The 20,222-nt window shown below is 43.7% G+C and overlaps 2 protein-coding genes and 1 non-coding gene across 4 annotated transcripts; 1 reads left to right on the forward strand and 2 right to left on the reverse strand.

The window, feature by feature from the left end:
• The first annotated feature begins 53 nt into the window (after positions 1-53).
• Positions 54-2,980, forward strand: LOC6501181 (bromodomain-containing protein 8). The gene has a single exon (XM_001954672.4). The coding sequence runs from the start codon at positions 148-150 to the stop codon at positions 2,794-2,796; it is 2,649 nt and encodes an 882-aa protein (XP_001954708.1). The 5' UTR covers positions 54-147; the 3' UTR covers positions 2,797-2,980.
• LOC6499402 lies at positions 2,970-10,611 on the reverse strand. Of its 2 annotated transcripts, none has more exons than XM_044714093.1 (3): positions 7,069-10,611; positions 3,750-6,312; positions 2,970-3,641 (listed from the first exon to the last, which is right to left on the reverse strand). In XM_044714093.1, the coding sequence occupies exons 2-3, from the start codon at positions 4,175-4,177 to the stop codon at positions 2,972-2,974; spliced, it is 1,098 nt and encodes a 365-aa protein (XP_044570028.1). In that variant the 5' UTR covers positions 4,178-6,312; positions 7,069-10,611; the 3' UTR covers positions 2,970-2,971. The 2 variants fall into 2 exon arrangements, with proteins under 2 accessions (XP_044570028.1, XP_044570027.1); XM_044714092.1 differs by having other exon boundaries at positions 3,750-6,723.
• Positions 10,612-11,070: 459 nt separating this feature from the next.
• LOC26514652 lies at positions 11,071-12,161 on the reverse strand. The gene is made up of 2 exons (XR_006506879.1): positions 11,637-12,161; positions 11,071-11,564 (listed from the first exon to the last, which is right to left on the reverse strand). It is a non-coding gene; the product is annotated as an uncharacterized LOC26514652 (transcript).
• Between the last annotated feature and the right edge of the window lie 8,061 nt (positions 12,162-20,222).

Consider the following 20,222-nt stretch of genomic DNA (forward strand, 5'->3'; position numbering starts at 1 on the left):
GTAAAATTAAAATTTTAAATGCAATGGGAGAAAAATACGAAATAAATTCTTATCGACCCTCGAATATCGAAAAAAATCCACCACTAACCAAGCTGACCATCGCTAGTTCCCACGGAATTACAAAAAAAGTGTAATTTACTATTTACAATGTCGGCGGGTGTACAGGAGCGCTTGCAACTGAGCCGCATACCCCTGGATACTTGGTCCAAACGGGAGCAGCTCTGCTTGGCGTCGGCCGTCTCCTGTAGCGGCGACCAGAACTGGATTACAGTCAGCCGCACGCTAAAATCGGTTTGCGGCAATGGAAATGGAAACGGCAGCAACAACAACGGCCGACCGGCGGATTGGTATTCCCAGAAGAACTGTGCCTTGCAGTACGGTCATCTGCTGGAAAGCGTGGAGGCCACAAAGCGAAAAAAGCGAAGCAGCGAGAGCAGTGCCGGCGTCTCCTCACCGGCCACCGTGGAGACGCCCACAGAGTTATTGCTGCGACGCCTGACGGAGGAGCGGATGGCGGAGATTAAAGCACAAATGCGCGCCGACCAGGAAACCTACAGGCGTATTCAACGCGAAATCGATTCTCTGCAGTCTGACGCAGTCACCGAGCAGGAACTGCAGGACATGTGGATGGAGATCGAAAAGGAGCAGGAAGCCGAACGCATTGAGGAGATGAAGCTGGAGAACCGGCTGCGAGAGCGAGAGCAGCGCAAGAAGGAAATGGCGGGAAACTGGCGGAACAGTAGTCCGGCGGCCAGGCGGTCGCTGCAACCAACGGACACCACCTCCGTGGACATGGACGTGGAAGACATCGCCAGCAGCACAGCGAAACAACAATCTGGTCCGTCACCTTTACTCACATCTCTACTGAAGTCACCCACGGGCAATGCTCCAGCCATTCCTGGCACTGGAACAGCGGGTGGTGCAGCAATCGCTGGAACAGGAAGCGTGGCCAGGGCAACCGCTCCCACCATCACTTCGCTATTAACCAGTGGAGCTGGATCGGCGGCTGTGGCCAATCAGCCCGTCATCACCATGAAGAGTCCGACAGATGCGGCGTTTATATCCAGGCCCATTACTGGCCCAGCCAGCGAAGCACTTGCTCCAACCACACCCACCCTGGAAAAGAGCCCCTCGCAGGCGGCACCAACTCTGTCAATGCTTCTCGAGAAAAATAAGGCAGCTGCCAAGGCCGGTGAGGGTAAATCCGAAGCTACGGGTAACTTGGAGCAGTCGTTGCCGCAGGAAGCCTCGGAAGCCGCAGTGAGCGCCGACTCCGATGAAGCCGATCCCAACGAGCTGTTAGAGGTCTTCCCGAACATAGACGAAATCATCGACGACATCGACATCGATATGGCCAGCGTGATCGATGATGAGATTCTCAAGGAGGTTGAAGGGGTGGTGGTGTCTCCGGCGGGCGACAAAAGCGAAAACATTGACTTCGAGGACAAGTTGGATGCGCTGAAACGGGAACAGAGCACGGACGTGCCAACCGGCGTAGCGCCGAAGTCTGTGGAACTAGTCGTTGGTTCTAGCGATGACTCCAATGACAATATTCCACTCGCCACTGTGGCCTCGCAGGAGGGAAAGGATCGTTCTCAGTCTGGCGGAGAATCCACTGTCCTCCCAGTCGACATCGAAGCTGAAAACCTTGTAAGTGAGGTGGCGGTGGAAGAGATTGGGGAGACCATTACGCTCATCAGCACTTCGAGTGAAGACACGGCCGGCTCTCCCATAACCAAAGTGGAGGAGGAGCCTGTCACTGAACCTGTTCCGAAGCAGGACAATAAGGAAGACGAAAAAGAGCAGGAAGCTGTGCCAGAAAAGTCATCCGAGGCGTCAGAATCTGCAAAAGAGCCAGAACTCAAAGAGGAACCCGCCTCCGGCGAACCAGAAAGCAAAGCAAGCAAAGAGGAGCCCGAAAAAACTCAAAAAGTGGAGGAGAAAATAGCCACTCCCGCCGCAGCTCCAGCGCCAGCTTCATTGCATGACACGGATGAGGAGTCCTCCTCGCTAACGGACGGCAGTAAACAAGATGATCAGCCAAGGAGCTCGAAGGGAAAGGCACATGCTTCGAAGCCAGCTCCAGATGATTCCAAGAACGAGGCAGAGCACGGCGGAACACCCCAGCCCCCTTTCGCGCCAGCTCGTGCTCCGCTTTTGAGGAAACTTCCGCATCGGGATCGCTCCGAAAGTCCAATGGTGGACGATGATGCCACAACGGCCAGTGACCATTCCACAGCCAGGTCCACGCGGCGGAGGTGCTCCTCTACGCCCGTAATCGACAGTATCCCCAATTCCCCCGCCTCCAGCGAGCACACGGACGACAGAAGGGAAACACGGGCCGCTTCCAAGAAGCTCTTCCTCTCCATTTACTCGACGTTGCTGGACAGCAAGAATGCCGCTCCCTTCAAGCGTCCCTTTCACGACGAGCACGCTCAGCGGCATGTGGACTTGTGCCTGCGTCCCATGGACCTGCCCACCATCAAGCGGAATATCGACTCGGGATTCATTCGCAGCCTCAGTGAGCTTCACCGCGATGTCCTTTTGATGGCGCAGAATGTCCTGGTGGCCTACAAACCACATACCAATCAGCACAAGACAGCCCGGCTGTTCGTCCAGGACTGTCAGGCCATCAAGGAGTTCTCCCAGCAGCAGCAACAGCAGCAGGACATCCCAGTAGCCAGTGCCCCGATAGCCACAACGCCGGCGAACAGCGGGAGCAGCAAGGCGGAGCGGGAGAAGCCAAGTGGGAACAAGGCAAGAAGTGGCTTCCGAAAGAGCCAGAGGCATCACTAGTCCTAGGTTAGATGATAAGCATATAGGTGGGTCACTTGCAGATCAGACTTTAAGGAAAGTAATGAAGTAGTTTTTAAATTCCATCTTCACTCAATTTCTGTTCTTTTCTCCCTTTTTTATTCGACAACTTTCCATTCGAGTCATAAACTATCATTAACAATAAACAACTGAGACATCAATCGAAGAAAATGAGGTTTTGTAGGCGTCGAGATCTGGAGGAGTGGCATACGGATCTTCTGTGGGGGCAGTAGTACTTCTTCAGGCACCTGGAGAGTCGCAAATCGCACTGGCAGAGTCGCGCCGCACAGGAATCAGGTCCACCGAACTCGCCATGATCCACGGCACACAACGGCTTGCCCCGATAGCACTTCCATATGTAGGGAACGAAGTACTCCAGGTAGGAGATGCAGTTGCTCTGGCCGTAGCACTTGTCGTGGAGGCGGCAGCACCGATCGATGCCATCGGCGGGCACTCCGTGTCCCCCGAAGCCGCAATAGCAGCCGTATCCCTTGTAGATAAGCGGATCACAGCCCGTGGAACACTTGATCATCGAGTACAACCGGGCCACATCCCTCTTCCCACGATCGCCTTCCGCCTGGGAATCTGTTCCATTTCTGGTGGCGTTGCTGAAGCGCCACTTCATGGAGTAGCCGAAGGGATCGTTCACCCGGGCTATGTACACGTTCTGGCCATTCCTCAGGTCTTCCATCTCCGCGGGTTTCCCATTCGTAGCGGTCAGGACCCGAATATCCGTGACTCGACCATCAAAGTGTTGGTTCTTAAGGTCAAGGAGTATCTCATCCCGAGGATACGAGTTCTGCCAGCTGATGGCGGAGTAAGTGTCCCTATGGATGGACTTGGAGTGTAAACATTAAAGTGCTTTTGAGGATTAAGGAGTAAGGATTAATGATAAGCAAGAATAGCTACACTTCCTGGCAAGCTGGGACACTCACTTGTGGCTCTCCTCCAACCAGGGAGCTGGCGGCTTCAGCTCCCCCACCCATCCATCCAAGCCGAGTTGCTGCCACTGGATCTGTGGTGTGGCAGCCACTAGGCTGGTCTTGACACTCGTCTCCGGAGCAACTGGTCCCTCGGTGACATTGGGAAAGATTGGCTCCGCAAAATCGGATCGCTGCATTGTGAGAAGCTCGAACTTGGAGCCACCTTCCGACTGGGTGGGCATCTTGAAGACAAACAAAGGATTCGCTCTCCTCATACTGGCCCCGTACATTTCCGGAATTATGTGATCAACCAGTTCGGTGTCGTTGGTGATGCCTCTGAAGGCATTCCTAATGTCGTCGATCACCGTGACATTTGCCGCAACGTCGGTTGTCTGGCAATGAAGCTGCATGGCCACCACTAGCACAATTATCCGCATCATGTTTTCTTGTTTGTTTGCTGTTTGTTGCTGTGTGTCCAGGAACTGAATTGGCACTGGGAGTTACTCCAACCGAGCGTCAGTAAGCCACCAAACCGATCCGTTCGCCCCGAGTGGCGATCAAAAATTGAAGCTGGCTTGGTTGGGGAAATGCGGTAGTTGGATTGTTGGCCGAAACTACAACCACTAGCCAGTAGCGACGTCAAGTACACCTGTATAAATGGCTCAAAATCGTGTTAATAGCAAACAGAAGTCGAAAACGAACAGTGAGAGCAGCGTATAAGGCGGCAAATAATAACAATGGCCAGTCAGACACTTGGGAAGATTTGGTGCAAATGCACAGAGAAAAAATAATAAATAAATATTACAATTTAAGATTTTAATAACTCCTAATTAAGTAACAAAAAGTTATAATTTCTCTCAGTGTATGCTATAAATATGAATCAATTAAAGTAGCAAGTGGCTCGTGGGTGTTCGATTGGTGGCACAATTTCGTAGCCACTTGGGTGGTGCTGGTCATTTACCCACATTACAGACCCCCAGTTCCACAGTTCCATATTACCATCTAAAGGCGAAGGTCGGGGCCCTAGGAGCCCTCAAATCGAATCCCCAAGTCACAGCCAAAAGCAGTTCATGGCCATTTTTGGGTCTTTTAAACTGTTACACTTTTAAACTTGACCACGACGTGACTTAGCTGTTTCTCCCACCTGCGAAACTGTGTGTGCAAAATAAGAAACAAAAAGCCCAACAATGGCCATAAAATATACCCGCATCCATGTAGATTATATGGCCAAAAGTTAATCACCGTCGACTGGCTATTGCACACACACGGTTAATTTATAGTAACCGCCTTCTGGTTACGTTAAGTTGGCCCACTCAGTGCGCGCGAAAGGAAAAGCGTTTGGGGGCCAAAATAAACAAGCCGGTTGCAGTTGTGGGCCAAGCTAGCAGCTAGCGTGGGCACAAGAAGCTCGCACTTAGCATTTAATTAATGTTTGCATTGTGAGTGAATTTCGGCGCTCTAATCGAGGGCCCACGCAACGGCTCATTCATATTTATAAGTGGGCAGAGCTAATTATCACTCGTTGAGAACGCACTACAATTAAATTGGGCTTATATACCATAAAACTGCACTTAAAAAGTGTATTAAATAATAGTTTTAAATAATATTAGATATTTGAAAAGTCGTTATAATAAAAAGTGTTACCACACCTGAGAGTATTTCACCATGGTGAAGTTATCGAAAATCGTATATCGACTGTGGTGAAAAGGCTTCTTTTGAATGTACCAGCTCTAAGCCACTGTAAAGGTTTACAGAGGCAGATTTAAAAACGATCTTGAAAAACTTTTCTTTTTAAATAAAAAAATAGACTATTTACAAAGAATATTTATAATTTTCAGATTCGTACTTTTCCGCAGTCTGTATAGCAGAAGCAAACCTTAAAATTTTAACCCCCTTTAAATCAGAAAAAACAAAACAAAAATGCATGATACATTTTTTAGTTTAATTTAATAAATGTGATTACAAATGAAATTACAAGTTTCTTTGGAAGTAGCTCTGAAAAGAGCGGAAAGAATTAAATTGCTTTAATCGCTGCATTGTCATCTTGGCTCCCCCTCTTTTTTTTCCCCAATCGCTTCTTGTGGCAGCTCCTTCTCATCCGCGACGTCTTTGTTGGTTCTGGAAGCCCCGCGCTTGTTGTTCTGATGCTGCGAACTTTTGCAGGTTGCAAGTTGTTGTTGTTGTTGCTGTTGTGATGCAGCCGCTTGTGGGAACGAGCACACATAGCAGGAAAACTATTTTCAAATTGGAAAGGTTTTGCACTTCACCAGCAACGCGGCGAGGCGGCGACTCCTCCAGTTAGTTGCTCTCCCGACCACCATTCCATTTCCCCCCATCCAGCGTCCAGCGGCTAGTATCCAGCAGCCTCTTTCTCGTTAGTTTGTTATTTTAACTATTATATCAATTAGTTGCGGCGTTTGACGGCTTCTTGTCGTAGCTGGCCTGTGTTCCTGATTGCCGATTGGAGGAAGTGGAAATCCAGTGCAGGGAAAGCAGCCACCGACGACAGCTGCAGCTTCTGCAGGCCACCGTTGCAACTGAATGCGCTTCTCTTTGGCTTGCCAACTAGTAGTACCTACAAAATATAATAACAAACCAACAGAAAGAGTGGCATTCATTTAGAAAATATGTAAATAAGCCTCTCCTGCCCCGCTTTTCGCCACCATCCATCCATCCATCCGCACTTAAATGAGCGTGAAGCAAATGCGAATGCGATCGTATAGTGTAGGAGGTTCATACTATACTATACTATACTACACCACTATACTAATAACAATGGCTGGACTGGCGTTAGCTGGGGGTCTGGGGTTAAAAGGTGTTCCGGCTTCATTCCTTCGAACTGAAAATTTAAATTGGAGTACGGAGTACGGAGAACGAAGAGCGGAGAAATTGTTGGGTTAATGGTGGTGGTGCTGGGGCTGGAATGGCAGCAGGTGCTGCAGTTACAGTTATTACAGTTACAGTCAAACGCCCACGCAACAGTCTTCTGTCGTTTTGGTGGCCAATACCGTGAGAAAGTAATAACAAAATTAGTCTTGTTTTATTATAATGGGTTTAAAAGTTACTAACTTTGTTAGTTTAATTGAGATTTTAATTAAAATATAAATCTAATCAAAATAAAACTGATAAATATTATTTAATTTAGAATTACTTATTATATTTAAATTTATTATAACTCATATTTAATTTTTATCAACTATTATTATATTTTCTTTTATTAAAACATCTCTCATTTTAAGAAATGTCTTCTAAACTACTCTCTTGTTATAATTCCCAACTATGTTTTCTGTTTTTTTTTTTTTTTTTTGTTTCCCAATAAACCGTTACTCACCCGCAGGCGCCACAGCTACAACCCTCGCTGAGTTTTTCACACGCCGACTGTTGCAGTTCTGGGTTGCATTTATTTGGTTTTGGTTTTTGGATTGTACGGGTATATGTATGTATGTCGAGAGTGTTATTCGATTTTTAATCGCGTGTCACCAACCCATAAATTGGTGGGCCGTTGGCTGTCACGGGTTTTCTGTGGCAGTCACTACTTCTCTCCATTTGGCAGATAAAGGCTCTAAAAATCAGCAAAAAGCTGCTACTACTGCTTTATTTTGTCCAATCCACAGCATGCGGGTTGGGCTGAGAAAGGGGCGTGTCAGCTAACAAAGGCCATTGACTTTTTTTTTTTTTTTATATACTACACCCTCATTTAGGAGTTATTGCTGCGGGGCGTGTGCCGTTATGTGGGTCACGGGTCAATCAGGCAAGAGGTCCAAAAACCAAACCAAATATATATTTTTTTTCCCATAATTAATGCGTCTGCTAATTGGCCACTTCAGTCGGGTCGGAGTGGAAGGAGTTTTTTCTTTTGGGGCAGGGATGGGAGTTAGTTGACTCTCCACTATCCGACTCTTTGGTGTGCTGACCCAACTTAATAGACGAGCATGAAATCTAGTCACGAACTTAATCATGAAACACCGTGCACTAGATCCATGTTCGCCGACAAAATAGAGTCAGAAAAAGACCCCAAATCCTTTTCCACTCATTGCCAGAGCACGACTTGTGGTTTGGAGGCTTCGGCTTCAAGTTGGTCCTCCTCCTTATGGAGCTCCAGTTCATGTCATTGCTCTCGTCTTGTGCCTGGCAACAATTTCGATCGTTCATTTGATCGGTTCACATATAACTCAATTGGGTGGCCCTCCCACCCACTCCCTATCCCCAGCACTACCTCCTCTTCTGCAATATGAATGAATCAAGCTCTGGGGCATCGAATTAAGGTTTATTATTTTTTGCTTGGCTGTTTTTCTGCTGATTTATACAATAATATTGTCATCGGCGGCCCCCCTAGACACTCGACGGCAGAAGAATCGTCTTTGAGAATTGTTTAAGAATTGTGGCGTCGTTGCAGTTTGAATTTCTGCTGATCCGGAATAAAAAAAAAAGACAAAAAACCAAAAACAAAATTGACAAAAAAAAATCTGATATATATCACATACAGAGAAACGACATGATTCGGCGGAAATTATTATTTGTTTGTCAAGGCGAGGGAGTATATTACTATTAATCCGAACTATGCGATGATATCTTCCAAGAATTCCAAGAAAAAAATATAAAATATAGGTTATGGATGAGGAATTTAAAATAATTATTAAAGAATACTGTTTACTTTACTCATTTTTATTTTAACTTTTCAATGAACACTATTATTTCACTACTAGTACTAATATTTCATCCGAAACTGTACAAAGAGACTGCTCTGTCTCAGCCACTTCTGGATGAACTTTTAACCTTTTTTTTCGCCTTTTGTTATTCCAACAATTTCCCTTAGCCGTAATTAATTTAGAATTTGTTGTTCTACCGTTGTTCTTGGCCCGAAAACACACACCAAAAAATGATCCACATTAGCATTAATTTTAATTCCAATTTCGTGGACTGCCATCACTAACTCAAGTCGATCTTCCGCTGTCACTCTTCCATTATCCTCCCTCCTCTTCCTCTTCCGCCATCTCTTTCGGTTTCGGGCACTCGAACAGGTGCTCTTTGGAGCGTTCTGTCTCAGTGACGATGTGTGCGTGAGAGACGTTGACTAATTACCTTGTTTCTTTACCTTTTTTTTGTACACACCCCCCACCCCTTCCAAAGTCAACCACTACCACCTGTTTTTGGGCCCTTAATAGGGAAATGCAATCAAGGGGAGGGGAATTTTAAAGGGAAAATATATTATTTCCCCAGATATCGTATAGGCAGCACGTGGGCCTTGCTGATTGAACTACCGTTATTAATGAGTGTGGATCTAGTCACAAATACAGAAATCAATGTGAAACACTGGACCCTCACCCACTAAAAACAGTAGTAGTAGTAGTATTAGTATCGCCGCCGCCACTCACTGTAATTCAGGCGTTTTTTTCCCCCAGCCGCCTTTTTTAATTTCAATTATTAAGCGATAGTGCAAAAACGGGGGGGGAAACAAGAAAACAACAATACACGACAATGTGGCCGCCGCAGCAACCACAGCCGACCCATTTTGTTCGGTTTTCGTGTTGATAAGCGGCGTCTCTGCTTTCTCTGTCTTATCAGGCCTGTGCTGCTGCTGCCGCTACTTCTGCTACACACTAAACACATAAATACGTACATGGGTTAACTTTTTCTAACGAGAGCGCGGTTCGGTTCAGTTCCAATTCCAATTAAAAATTCCACGATCCCGCAACCCAGTGTGGCAACTCCGCCAAAGAACCGCTTATTGGCAGGCGCAAAATATAGGGAAAATTGAGCGTAGTATATATAGACATATTTTTTTTTGTTGTTTCTCTTGCTTATGTACACATACATACCTATACACTCGCAAGAAGAGCTTACACACGCGCACAGCAACAGAGCGCTGAGAAGCGGAGAAAGAGAGAGAGAGAGTGAGAGAGGGAGAGAAAAGAGAACGATCGCGCAGTTGATAGGAATAGTTGTTGTTGCTGCTTTTATTTTATTTTTTACATTTTTTTTTTTTTCTCAAGTATGTCTTGCCTTGTTGTGTTCTTCTTCTGTCTGTTCTTTGAATTGAAGAAGTATGGCGAATTACACAAACACATGCATACGTACATACATACATACAAACACAAGAGGGGCACTCAACTCGGCGTCGTCGTTTCGTTTTTCATTTTTCGCGTTTCGTTTCGTAAATTCGTTTTATTAAATAGCTATTGAAATTAAATCATTTCTAATTAGACGGCACATTGGAGCTTTGCGGGCAACTGTAAATGCTGCGTGCATCCGCTGCTCCACTCATTTATCGGTAAAGTCAGCGTGTCAGTGTGTATGTGTGCGAGTGTGAGTGAGCTCGGCTTGTAATCAACGGGCAATTTGAATAAAAAACGGCACTCATCCGGAGATCCAAAGCCGCAAAATAACACAAAAACACGCGTTAATAAATCTTTGAACGTTTCTCAGCAAGTCTGTGTGTTTTCCGAGAATCTCAGCCGATCGATTCTGTTTTCAACCGAAAAACTCAGTTTTCGTTTAAATCACATTTTCTTTTTATGAGAAATTGGCGGTTTTCGGATTGGTTCATTTTAGTTTTTCACTTTAAGCAGGATCAGAGTAACAAATAACACATCCATTTCATTTGAGCGTTGAAACGAGAATGATGCGAGCGAGAGTTTCTTTGAAATGCGGCGACAACCCTAGAAATCCAACACTGATATTTACAAATTTCGAAAATACCTATTATGAGAACAAGACGCGTCAAATTACTTATAATTACCAATCCTTATACATTTTCTTATTTTCCTAGCTTCCCAAAAATCCTACCCGATTCGTAAATGCGTTCCCGATTGTTACCTCTGTCGACTGCAACGCCGACTGCTCTGCTCTGCACACGGCTTTTATAGGGCCGCTCTCCGGCGATCGCGTGTGGGAAAGGGAGGGGTGTTCGCCGAGAGGCGCGGATCGGCTCATTTGGAGCGGCGAGAGAGCAGAGCCTCTCTCTTCGCTCACGATTCCGGGCTACCCACTTGGCGTTCGGGGGTGTCTTTGGTTTTAAATTTAAATCTATTAAGTTTTATTTCTCCATAAAAATTAGTTTTTGAATGTATAATCTTGTAGTTTAATTATTAATAACTAGAAATATTAAAAACTTGCTATTAATATATTAGTTTCAATTTTATAACAAACATACAAAAAATACTGCAGATTTAAAAAATAAAATTACTATTGGTAGAACTATTTTTGTTTATTATTTTATTTATTTAATTATTATTTTGATTGGGTTTCTTTGAGTTGGCAGTCCTTTAATGCTGGTAATTGAACTCTACTCACATTTATTGCTGAGCGTGAATTTCTCTCCCCCCTCTCTTCATGTGTGTGTGTGTGCAATCGTGTGCAAATGATACAAAGAAGAATTATATCAAAGGCAGAGAAAAATAATGATGACGCAGTGAAAAAAATTAAAAAAAAAAAAAAATTAAAATAATTACAACGGCCGACGACTTCGACAAGAGAGCACCTTTTTAGCTGCCCTCTCTCTCTCTCGACAGTCGCCCCCTCTCAGGGTAGTTTCTTGAGGAATTGTAGTGGAAAGGTTTTCCAGACAAAAACAACAAAATACCCGATATACAGCGCTTCCATGATATTTCTTTTCTTATTTTATTTTAATTTTTGGTCTTGCCAAACTAAGGGCTGTATTTGGCCGAAAGAAGAAGGGTTGTTGTCTGTCTTAGCTTTTCCACCCCTCCTTCCAGTTCTTCTTCCTTCTTCTTGCAAAGCGCTTGCGCAGCTGTTGCGTCTTCCTCTTCCTCTTCTTCTTCATCATCATCATCATCGTTCCCGTCTTGAAATCCCATTATACGCAAACTGCCCAGCGGGAAGAATTTTATTTTATTTCGCGTTTTTTTTTTTTTTTTTTTGTGGTTTTTGTTGTCTTACGATTGCTTTTTGTATTTTTTTTTGTCTTTTTTTCCCGTCAAGGTGACACAGTTTTGAGTTGCCGCTGCGTACTCAATGAAATTTTCTGCCAAACTGGACAGAAATTCGCTGCATATTTCCATATGCGTATTTTCATTCATTTTCCGCTTCCTGTAATTGAAATTCGATGACTTTTGGAACACGGTTCCCGGGTCTCTCTCCTTAATTGGCCAATGTGTGGGTGGATATGCCATACAGTAGTGGTAGTACCATATACCCCATTGAAAGTACTCCCATCTCTAGCGATAAAAATGTCCCACAGGTCCCATAAAATCCCAGGTACACGGGCTCCACTTTAGATAGTGCTAATTGGCTGGGCTTTTGGCTGGAGCGGCTTAGGCTTAAATGGGTTAAAGTAATGGTCTTGGAGCAGGTCATCCGCTACCGTTTGCCAGCCACCGTTTTGGATCTGTTCTTCCCCCCAAAAACTACATAAACTATGTAATCTTGGCTCATCTGACAAGGCAGGAATCTTATGGTCTTTATGGTCGGTGCTCTGGAATAAATTGTTTACATTTTATGTATTTCTTGGTGGAATTTTATTTTAATATTTATATCTTAAGTTGTACCTTTTTTAATGAATTTAAATGCAAAATACCAGCACTTTCTTTCAGTGTACTGTACGCTAACTCTCCCATTGCTTGTTGGCCCAATTAAACGCTCTGTTCTTCCCACAGTCGCGCTCTAACCCAATTCAAAGCCCAACCTCTGTCCGACACCAGCTCTCGGTTAGATTAAAAATCACACATGCCCTGGCTACTATACAACTTGTCATTGCGAAAAATTTTCGAGGTGTGTAGGATGTGGCAGGAGGTGGAGTGAGGCAGGAGGGTGTGGAGGAGGGATTGTCTTCGACCTGAGCCGGGCCAATCTCCAGCTGGTGCTCTCGGACCCGTATCTCCCGGATTGTAAATGTCAGTTGTGTATTTTTTTTTTTTTGCAGCCATTGCCCAACTGCCAACTGCTCCCCCATCCCATCCCATCCAATCCAATACCATCCTCCATCACAATCCCATTTCTAGGCCCCCAGTCCACTCACATTAAATTACATACACTCCTTTTGTTTGCAATATATTTAAATTGCTTGGCCGGCTTGGTCTAAACAGTCCAAAAAACAAAAAAAACAGTCAGAGAGAAAGAAATTTGGTAAGAAGAAAGATCGGCCTATCCAATGGCTCAAACAAATGGCAAAGTTCAAACGAGGTTAACAGCATTTCATGCCACTTCCACTTCCATTGAAGTTGAGCCTGGATGGACTATTGGATTGGATTGGAGGATGTGAGGACGAGGGAGCCAGGAGCTAGGAGGACAGGACGGGACAGGCCAGGCCGAAAACAAAACAAACAGCCAGCCAAAGGAGCCATCTTAAACGACAGTCGGTGGTAACATGACCATACTGTATAAGAAAAATCTGTTTAATTCTAATTTTATTTAATTTTTTAGTACTATATTCTTATTAAAATAAAAAAATATAAAGTCTGTTAGATATTAAGAGGGATTTAAATATTTTTTGGTTCACCTATACACCTCTCTGGACTGTTTTTTTCGGTGTAGAAACTCCAACGGCAACGGCAAGTCCAATAAATAGACGTGAGCGCAAATCTGAAGCCATGGGCTTCATATAAAAACCTTTCTAACGATCGTTTACCTCAACCTCTCTCGCAAAATGTAACAAAGGAGTTGGTACGGAAAAAAAGCCTGCCCAGGACAGGCTCTTAGGAGGCGAAGGCGGAGAAGGAGGAGGAGGAGGTCCAGTCTCGATCTTGGTCCAGGCCAAGCCTTCGCCGAGCGCCCACTTCCTACTTGTTGCCAACCACCACGCTGCCCACCAAGCCTCCACTTGGAAGCTGCATCACCGAGATTTGGTTGGTCGTGCCACGGCTCTAGTCCGCTGGCTAGCTCCAGTACAGTGGGCAGTGGCTAACAAAGACAGGGGGAGTACAGTAGAGAAAATAATCATAAAGTCTAAGAGAGCTATGCTTAGAATATAGGCTATTCTGATATTATATTATATTAATTATATTATAGTGTAGCTTGTAGCTAGTACCCCCTGTATCTGGTAGCTGGGAGGCTAAAAGGCTAGGAGGCTGGAAGCTGCAGTTGCGTGGCCCAAAACAGCGACGTGGTCGATGGGAACTGTTGGCCCGTTGGCCCAATCTAGCCAACATAGCCCCTTTGCATACGCCACTGTGGCCTAAACTGAAAATAAATAAAAAGAAAACAGAGAGCAGGAGGCCAAGAGACCACCGCTCACCTAACCGAAAAAGCCGAAAAAAATACAGGCATAAAGCCAGGGCAGCAAAGGAAAGGCTGGCTGGCTGGCTGGCTGGCAGGCTGGCAAGAGCAATAACCAGTTTTGTCTCCCAAAAAAGCCAAACAAATGAAGTCAAGTCAAGAGTTGGGATGGAAGCCGATGCCGATGCCGAAGCTGAAGCTGAAGCCAAGTAAAAAGAGGGAAAAGAACTCATGTTTACGAGCAGAACGACGGGGTGACTTCAGGAGAGGATTGGGGGCATCCAAAAAGGGGGAACTCAGGGCATCAGGTCGGGTCGGGCGCTCTTCAGCTTCAGCTTCAGCTTTAACTTTTAACGGCCATCATCAGATAGAGCAGACCGAAGACCGAAGCCAGAAGACTGGAGACTGAAGACAGAAGACAGAAGACTGAGAGCCAGAAGAGCAGCTACAGCAGCCATAGCCAGTACAGTTGAATTGAAGCTTGTGGCAAACGGGTATTGAGGGAGTTCGGTTCGCAGAGTTGGGTACTCGTAGTAGTAGGTCTCGGCTTTTTGTTTTTGTCTCTGTTGTAGGAGTTTTGGCTACACAGAAGTTTAGTTACATGCTCATTACATAGATACACACACAAACACACACACAGAGATACTCTGCAGACCCAGTAGATACATTGTAGAATGTACAGGCCAGGGCATAGATACATACAATTTATGTTTTGCAGATACATAGATACTTGCTGCTCGGATGCTGCTCTGTGTCAGCTATTGCCTTTCTAAACTTCGGGCTTTTCCGATCTTTATCAGAGCTCAGCCAGAGCAAAAAAAAAAAAAAATAGAAAAAATAAAAAATAAAAACTAAATAAAAAGCTGAAGAAGAACTCCCACAAAAAAAAAGCAAACTATTTCAGTTTCTTCTGCCTCGGAAATCTTTCTTCTCATGCATAAATTTTGAACGAAAGCAGCTTGAGATCTGAAGCTCTGGTGGTGGTGGACTATCTGAGAGTCCAGGCTACCCTCCCACTCTGGAGCTCCTGCTCCTTCTGCATCATTAGTTTTGAAATTTTTATGTATTGTGCTCTGGGTACTCTGGGTACTCTGGTCTTGCATGTTGTTAGTAGAGCTGCGATTGCTCCGAGGATTGGATTGGTTTGGATTTTGACCGTCCTGGAGGAGTAGTATCTATGCACTCTATAGGAGTACTCTATAGTGGTGGTGACCTCTTTGCTTTCCCCCTCGGATAACTCAAGTTTACCGTGTGTGGGTAATTGTGAAAACAATTTAGACGAATTTTCCAGTTCAATTGCGCTTTTAATTTAAATTGCAAGCCAGCTTTGTTTTTTATTTTTTTTTTGCTCTTACTTGGTTGGATGGATGGTTGGTTGGTTGGATGGCTGGATGGATGGCTGGCACAAATCAATTGTCAGTCCGTTTTGGAGTTGAAAGTTCCATGCGCGAAAATTGGCCCAAGATGATCGTGATACCCACGATATGGACCGTGGTCCGTGGTCCGCCGTGGAAATGTTTAACTCACAAGTCTGGGGGGAATGTCAATTTGGTGGCAGTTCGATGGGAGTTAATTAACGATCGACGACCGAACCGATACTTGTTCGGGAATCATTTCAGCGATCGATCCGATCGCCTCACCAACTTTCTTAATTGATGGAATTCCGAGTGCACAAATAACACCAATTCGATTCCTCACTTAGGGTTTACATTTAAATTGAAATAAAAATACACAGAAGCATTGAAAGAAAGAGTAGATCCTTGTGACTGGATTGGGAAAGTCAGGAATAGACTAGGCCTCTTTAAGATCAGTTAATCCAATCCATAAGAGGACTCTTTAGTGTTTTACCCACAAACGAATTATCTCTTCATCATATTGTAGTTTGTGCCAGTTTCCGAGATACTTATAGATCAGTGTGGATCCGAGCTGTCCCCGGTGATCATGACTCATAAATCTCTCATAATCATGATCTCTTTCAGCGTCTTTTGGCCCAAAACATTCTCTCGTTCTCGGCCATTTTCTATTTGTAGAATGTAACAATCATTGATGGCTGTTTAATAGGCAAACATTTTGGAGTACTACGCTTTGTGGACAGAGGACTGAGGGACTGAGGATTGAGGTCTGAAAGACTGTCGGGCTCCCTGGTACTTATCGAGCACTTGAGGCCTTTCACCGCTGCCAACTGAAGACTTCAGATTCGTTTGTTGGCCTGGCTAGATGGATGAGGTGGGGAAGTCGACTCCAACTGCACCCGAAACGGGGATTCTTTGTCGCTTACTTGGGCTTGGGATTGGGCTTTCCAGAACATTAGGCCTAAAAGAAACTTAAGAAAGAAAAAACTCAAATCGCCTGCTGCTAAATTTCACTGTTTATTTCTTGTGCTCCGGCTGAAATTAAAAGACTATAAACAATCGTGAGAATGGCACTTGAACATGTTCAAAACTATAATGGCCTAAAACGAAATGTGCAAGAGAAGCCGCAACCGTGGCTTGAAAGTGCACAGAGAAAAAAAGGGGTTATCTAGTAGAGACTTGAAACAAGAGCCTCAGGGGTTTCTGGGACTATCTATCTAATCAGGTATCTAGTGACTTCCTAGTGACTCCCCTTGTCTGGCTAGGATCTGTATGTCTTTGGTGACAGTTTCTCTTTCTTAGCAAGTCCCTATTAGACTTTTCTTTCCATGTACCACAGAGATGGCTAGAGTTGGAGTCAGAGGCAAAGCCAACAAACGGAGCGAGCCATGGACAAGCGGCTAAATGAACAGACAGTCAATCAACTTTTAGTAAAAAAAGCAACATCCAAGCCAGGCTTGGTGATGACTGTCGATGACGTTGGTCTGCTGCCTTGGTCGATCAAAGAGAAAAGCGCGGGCTCTGGCTCGGGTCTCGGGTCTCGGCTCAAGCGAAACGATCACGAGATGCGGTGGATCGCTCCGTTTCTGTTGGCCTGGGATGGCCCGGACTGGCCTGGACTGGCCTGATCTCGCCAAGAGATGATTTAAGCGGAGCACTGAGAAAACTATTACAAAATGATCATCAAAGCAGCTAAAAACAAAATCAAATCAAGCCAAAGAGACGACTATGTCCATGTCGATTTCTGATCTTCTGGACCCCTTCCGTGGACCCCTTCCGTCGCTTGTGCTATCCGCTATTGCGATCGTATCGTATCGGATCGGATTGAATCGGTTCGAGACTCGATTACAATAATTACAATCGGCTACGCGCGATTCACCAAATCACAGCAACAACAATCCCTCTGTTGTTGTGCATTTCACAGATACAAAGATACAAAGATACCCAGATACAGATACTAATAGATACGTGAAGCACACACACTGATTCTTGGGGCCAAACTGCAGTGTTACTTCTCTTAATGACATTTTTATTACCCGTTTATATATTTTATTCAAAATATAGAATTTTAAGATACTTTTTGGAGGTTATTCTTGATAGATTTAACCTTTAAATGAAATAATTTATTATTGGTTTAAGATTTCATCTTTTTTTTTATGAGAATAAAGTAAAATATTATTTATTAAATCCTTTGTACTGAGTCCCCACTGTATTACGTGCCTATAAACAATTTCTATAAGAAATTGAAGTCAAGAAGCAGAATTAAAACAAAACTCATCAACATCAACGCTCGCACACACACACACACACACGCACGAGCCGAGTATCTGTGTTCCAGGCAGGAGCTGTGAGAGGCCCAGAGAGGGGATGAGATGAATTGAGCGGAGACAGAGATCCATCTTACCAGCATCCGAGCATCCAAGTATCCAAGTATCCAAGCATCCGCGCATCAGAACAATTTTCAGTTAACAGCTCAGCGTTCCAGTAAAGGGCCGCCGCAATGCCCAAGCTTTTGTATCTGTGTATCTGTGGGATGTACAATATCCGTGTATCTGTATCTACTAGGCTCCATTTGGCAAAGCGAATCGGGCAGAACGAGAAATTGAAAAGACAGTTACAACCTCATCATGAAGTTCTCCATCCACCTCTTCATCACTCTCTTCTGTTTGTCGCTCTTCCTTTTTGTTTTTTTTTTTTTTTTGTATCTTTCTCCTGGGCTTTCAGCTGGTGGATGTTGCGAAAAAGTTTACAAAAATCTACAACAAAACCGCATGCTACACATAAACAAAATTGCTAAAAAATACACACACAGATACACTTTGAAATCGTGATGTTGTTGTATATAGGGGGAGGGGGGGGAGCATAGTTGCTATTGTTGTTGTTGTTGTTATTGCTGAATTGAGATACTACTTTGGTGAGAATAAGAATCTGTAAGATACTCAACAGTAAGAGAGTGAGCTCAGGTTCAAATATCGCATGCGATGTTTCATTCCATTGCGTGTAGTGCCTTGAACGGTAGCCGTTTAAGCTGAAAATATCAATTTTAATTATTTAAATTACATTTAATTATGAGAAATGTGTGGATGATGAGAAAAGGAAACTATATAAGAGTAGATCGCTGACATTTTTGATTCTTTTGTAAGAGTTTAGTGGTCGAAATGAGCTTTTTCTTCTATTATGTTGGTTTTGACTATTAAAACTTACTTTAGATTTAGATAGAGCAATAAAGTATATATTTAATCGAATAAGTAGCAAAAAATCGAATGCAACTTGTTTTTAAAGATCATTCCACTTCCTTTTTGGATTTTTAAGCGTTAACCAACACTAGAGCAGATGCTAAAGTTCTAGCCCCCAAGCACTACACAACACACACACACACACAGACACACAAATGCAATGCCCCCCCACACATACACCTACGTAGCCTACGTACCTGTGTGACAGCGAGATGCTGCACTCGCATTGCAACTGGCTTTTGGTCTATAATTCTTGTTTCTGGTTTTCGTGCTGCCAAGATAAGGAGTGGGACATGGCCAGCACAGTACACAGCACCAAGCATACAGCACAGATCCTCAAGCAACATCATCTGGCCAAGAGGAGGCAACTGGCAGCAGCAGGAAGCTACAGCAGCATGGCGCTTTGTCTCCCAAAGGAAGCAGTACCGGACCAGTAATATTTACATTTATTGCAAAATTATGCATACTTTTTTTTTTTTTTTTTTTTTTTTTTGTGCCGTATGCTGGTATTTTTATTTGCAGGCCCATCTCTTTCTGGAATAATCAACTCCACTTTGTATGGACATTGGCTATAGCTTTGGGCCATAAAAAAAAAGAGTTCCTTAAAAACATATATTAGAATGATTTATGTACGATTGATTTTCATATTTATTTGATTGTAAAATTGACTCTTTAGTGGCTTTCTTTTATTTGAAAATTTGAAAAAAAAAATGTTTTTGAAAATTTAATGCGTTTTTTAAAGCTTAATCTTCAGAATTTTAGGGAAAAATATATTAAAAGTTTGGTTTCTTAACTTAATTTTTCTTTATTTTTTCTGTAAACAACGTGAAATTGCCTTTCTTTTATTTGAGAATTTCGAAAAAAGGTTTTTGAAAATTGAATGCAGTTTTTGAAGCTTAATCTTTAGAATTTTAGGGAAAAATAGATTCAAAGTTTGGCTTATTTCTTTTTTTTTTTTTTTTTTTTAAACAACGCCATATCTTAATGAGTTTTGTAATTTGAATAAAAAATATGACGTGAGCCCATTCCGGTGGGGGTCTGCGGTTTTCCTTCTCTTTCCTCCACCTACTCTCTATCTCTTTTTGACGGTGAAAAGCGTTGCGATTGCCACTAATGGCCGTAGATTTTCATGGAAAGTTGGTGCGGTTGCTGTTGCTGCTGCTGCTGCTGCTGTTGCCTTATTTTCTGACTTATGAAAATTTCACGCCAGTCGAAAAGAATTATTAATTGCGCAGCAGCAACGGCAACAACAACAGAAACAACAACAACCCCCACCGCAGAAGGCACAAAACAACTGAAACAACAACACAAATTTCAAAAGTAGTGGGAATTATGCATCGCTGCGCAGAAGCAGAACACTCACCACCAATACACAGGTAACTGGAGGTGTTCAACTGTATGTGTGTGATAGTGTGTGTGTGTGTTGTGGCTGTAAGCGCGTGTAAAATATGGTAAACATGGCAATACGTAATAACTGAAGAGAGAAAAAAAAATACAAACAGCAACAAAAACAGTGTAACAAAAAAGGGAAATATAAAATCAGGTACAAATTTTCACCAAAAAACAGAAAAAAAAAAACGAGCTTACAACGTTCGCTCTGCCGGCGTCGGCTGTTGCATTGTCATTATTGGTTGCCATGGGTATGGGAAAAGGGGTTAAACCACTAACAGGGTTAACTAGAAGATATTTCTAATAAAATATGTAAATATTATGAAGCTATTTTC

The sequence above is a fragment of the Drosophila ananassae genome, chromosome 2L (genome assembly GCF_017639315.1).
Source record: "Drosophila ananassae strain 14024-0371.13 chromosome 2L, ASM1763931v2, whole genome shotgun sequence".
Lineage (NCBI taxonomy): Eukaryota > Metazoa > Arthropoda > Insecta > Diptera > Drosophilidae > Drosophila > Drosophila ananassae.

Bases quoted from the DNA above. Each gene is read 5' to 3' on its own strand.
- LOC6499402 (XM_044714093.1), bottom strand. From the start codon at position 4,177: ATGATGCGGATAATTGTGCTAGTGGTGGCCATGCAGCTTCATTGCCAG. The intron at 3,642-3,749 runs GTGAGTGTCCCA...GTCCATCCATAG, and splicing joins TGGTTGGAGGAGAGCCACAA to GGACACTTACTCCGCCATCA.
- LOC6501181 (XM_001954672.4), top strand. From the start codon at position 148: ATGTCGGCGGGTGTACAGGAGCGCTTGCAACTGAGCCGCATACCCCTG.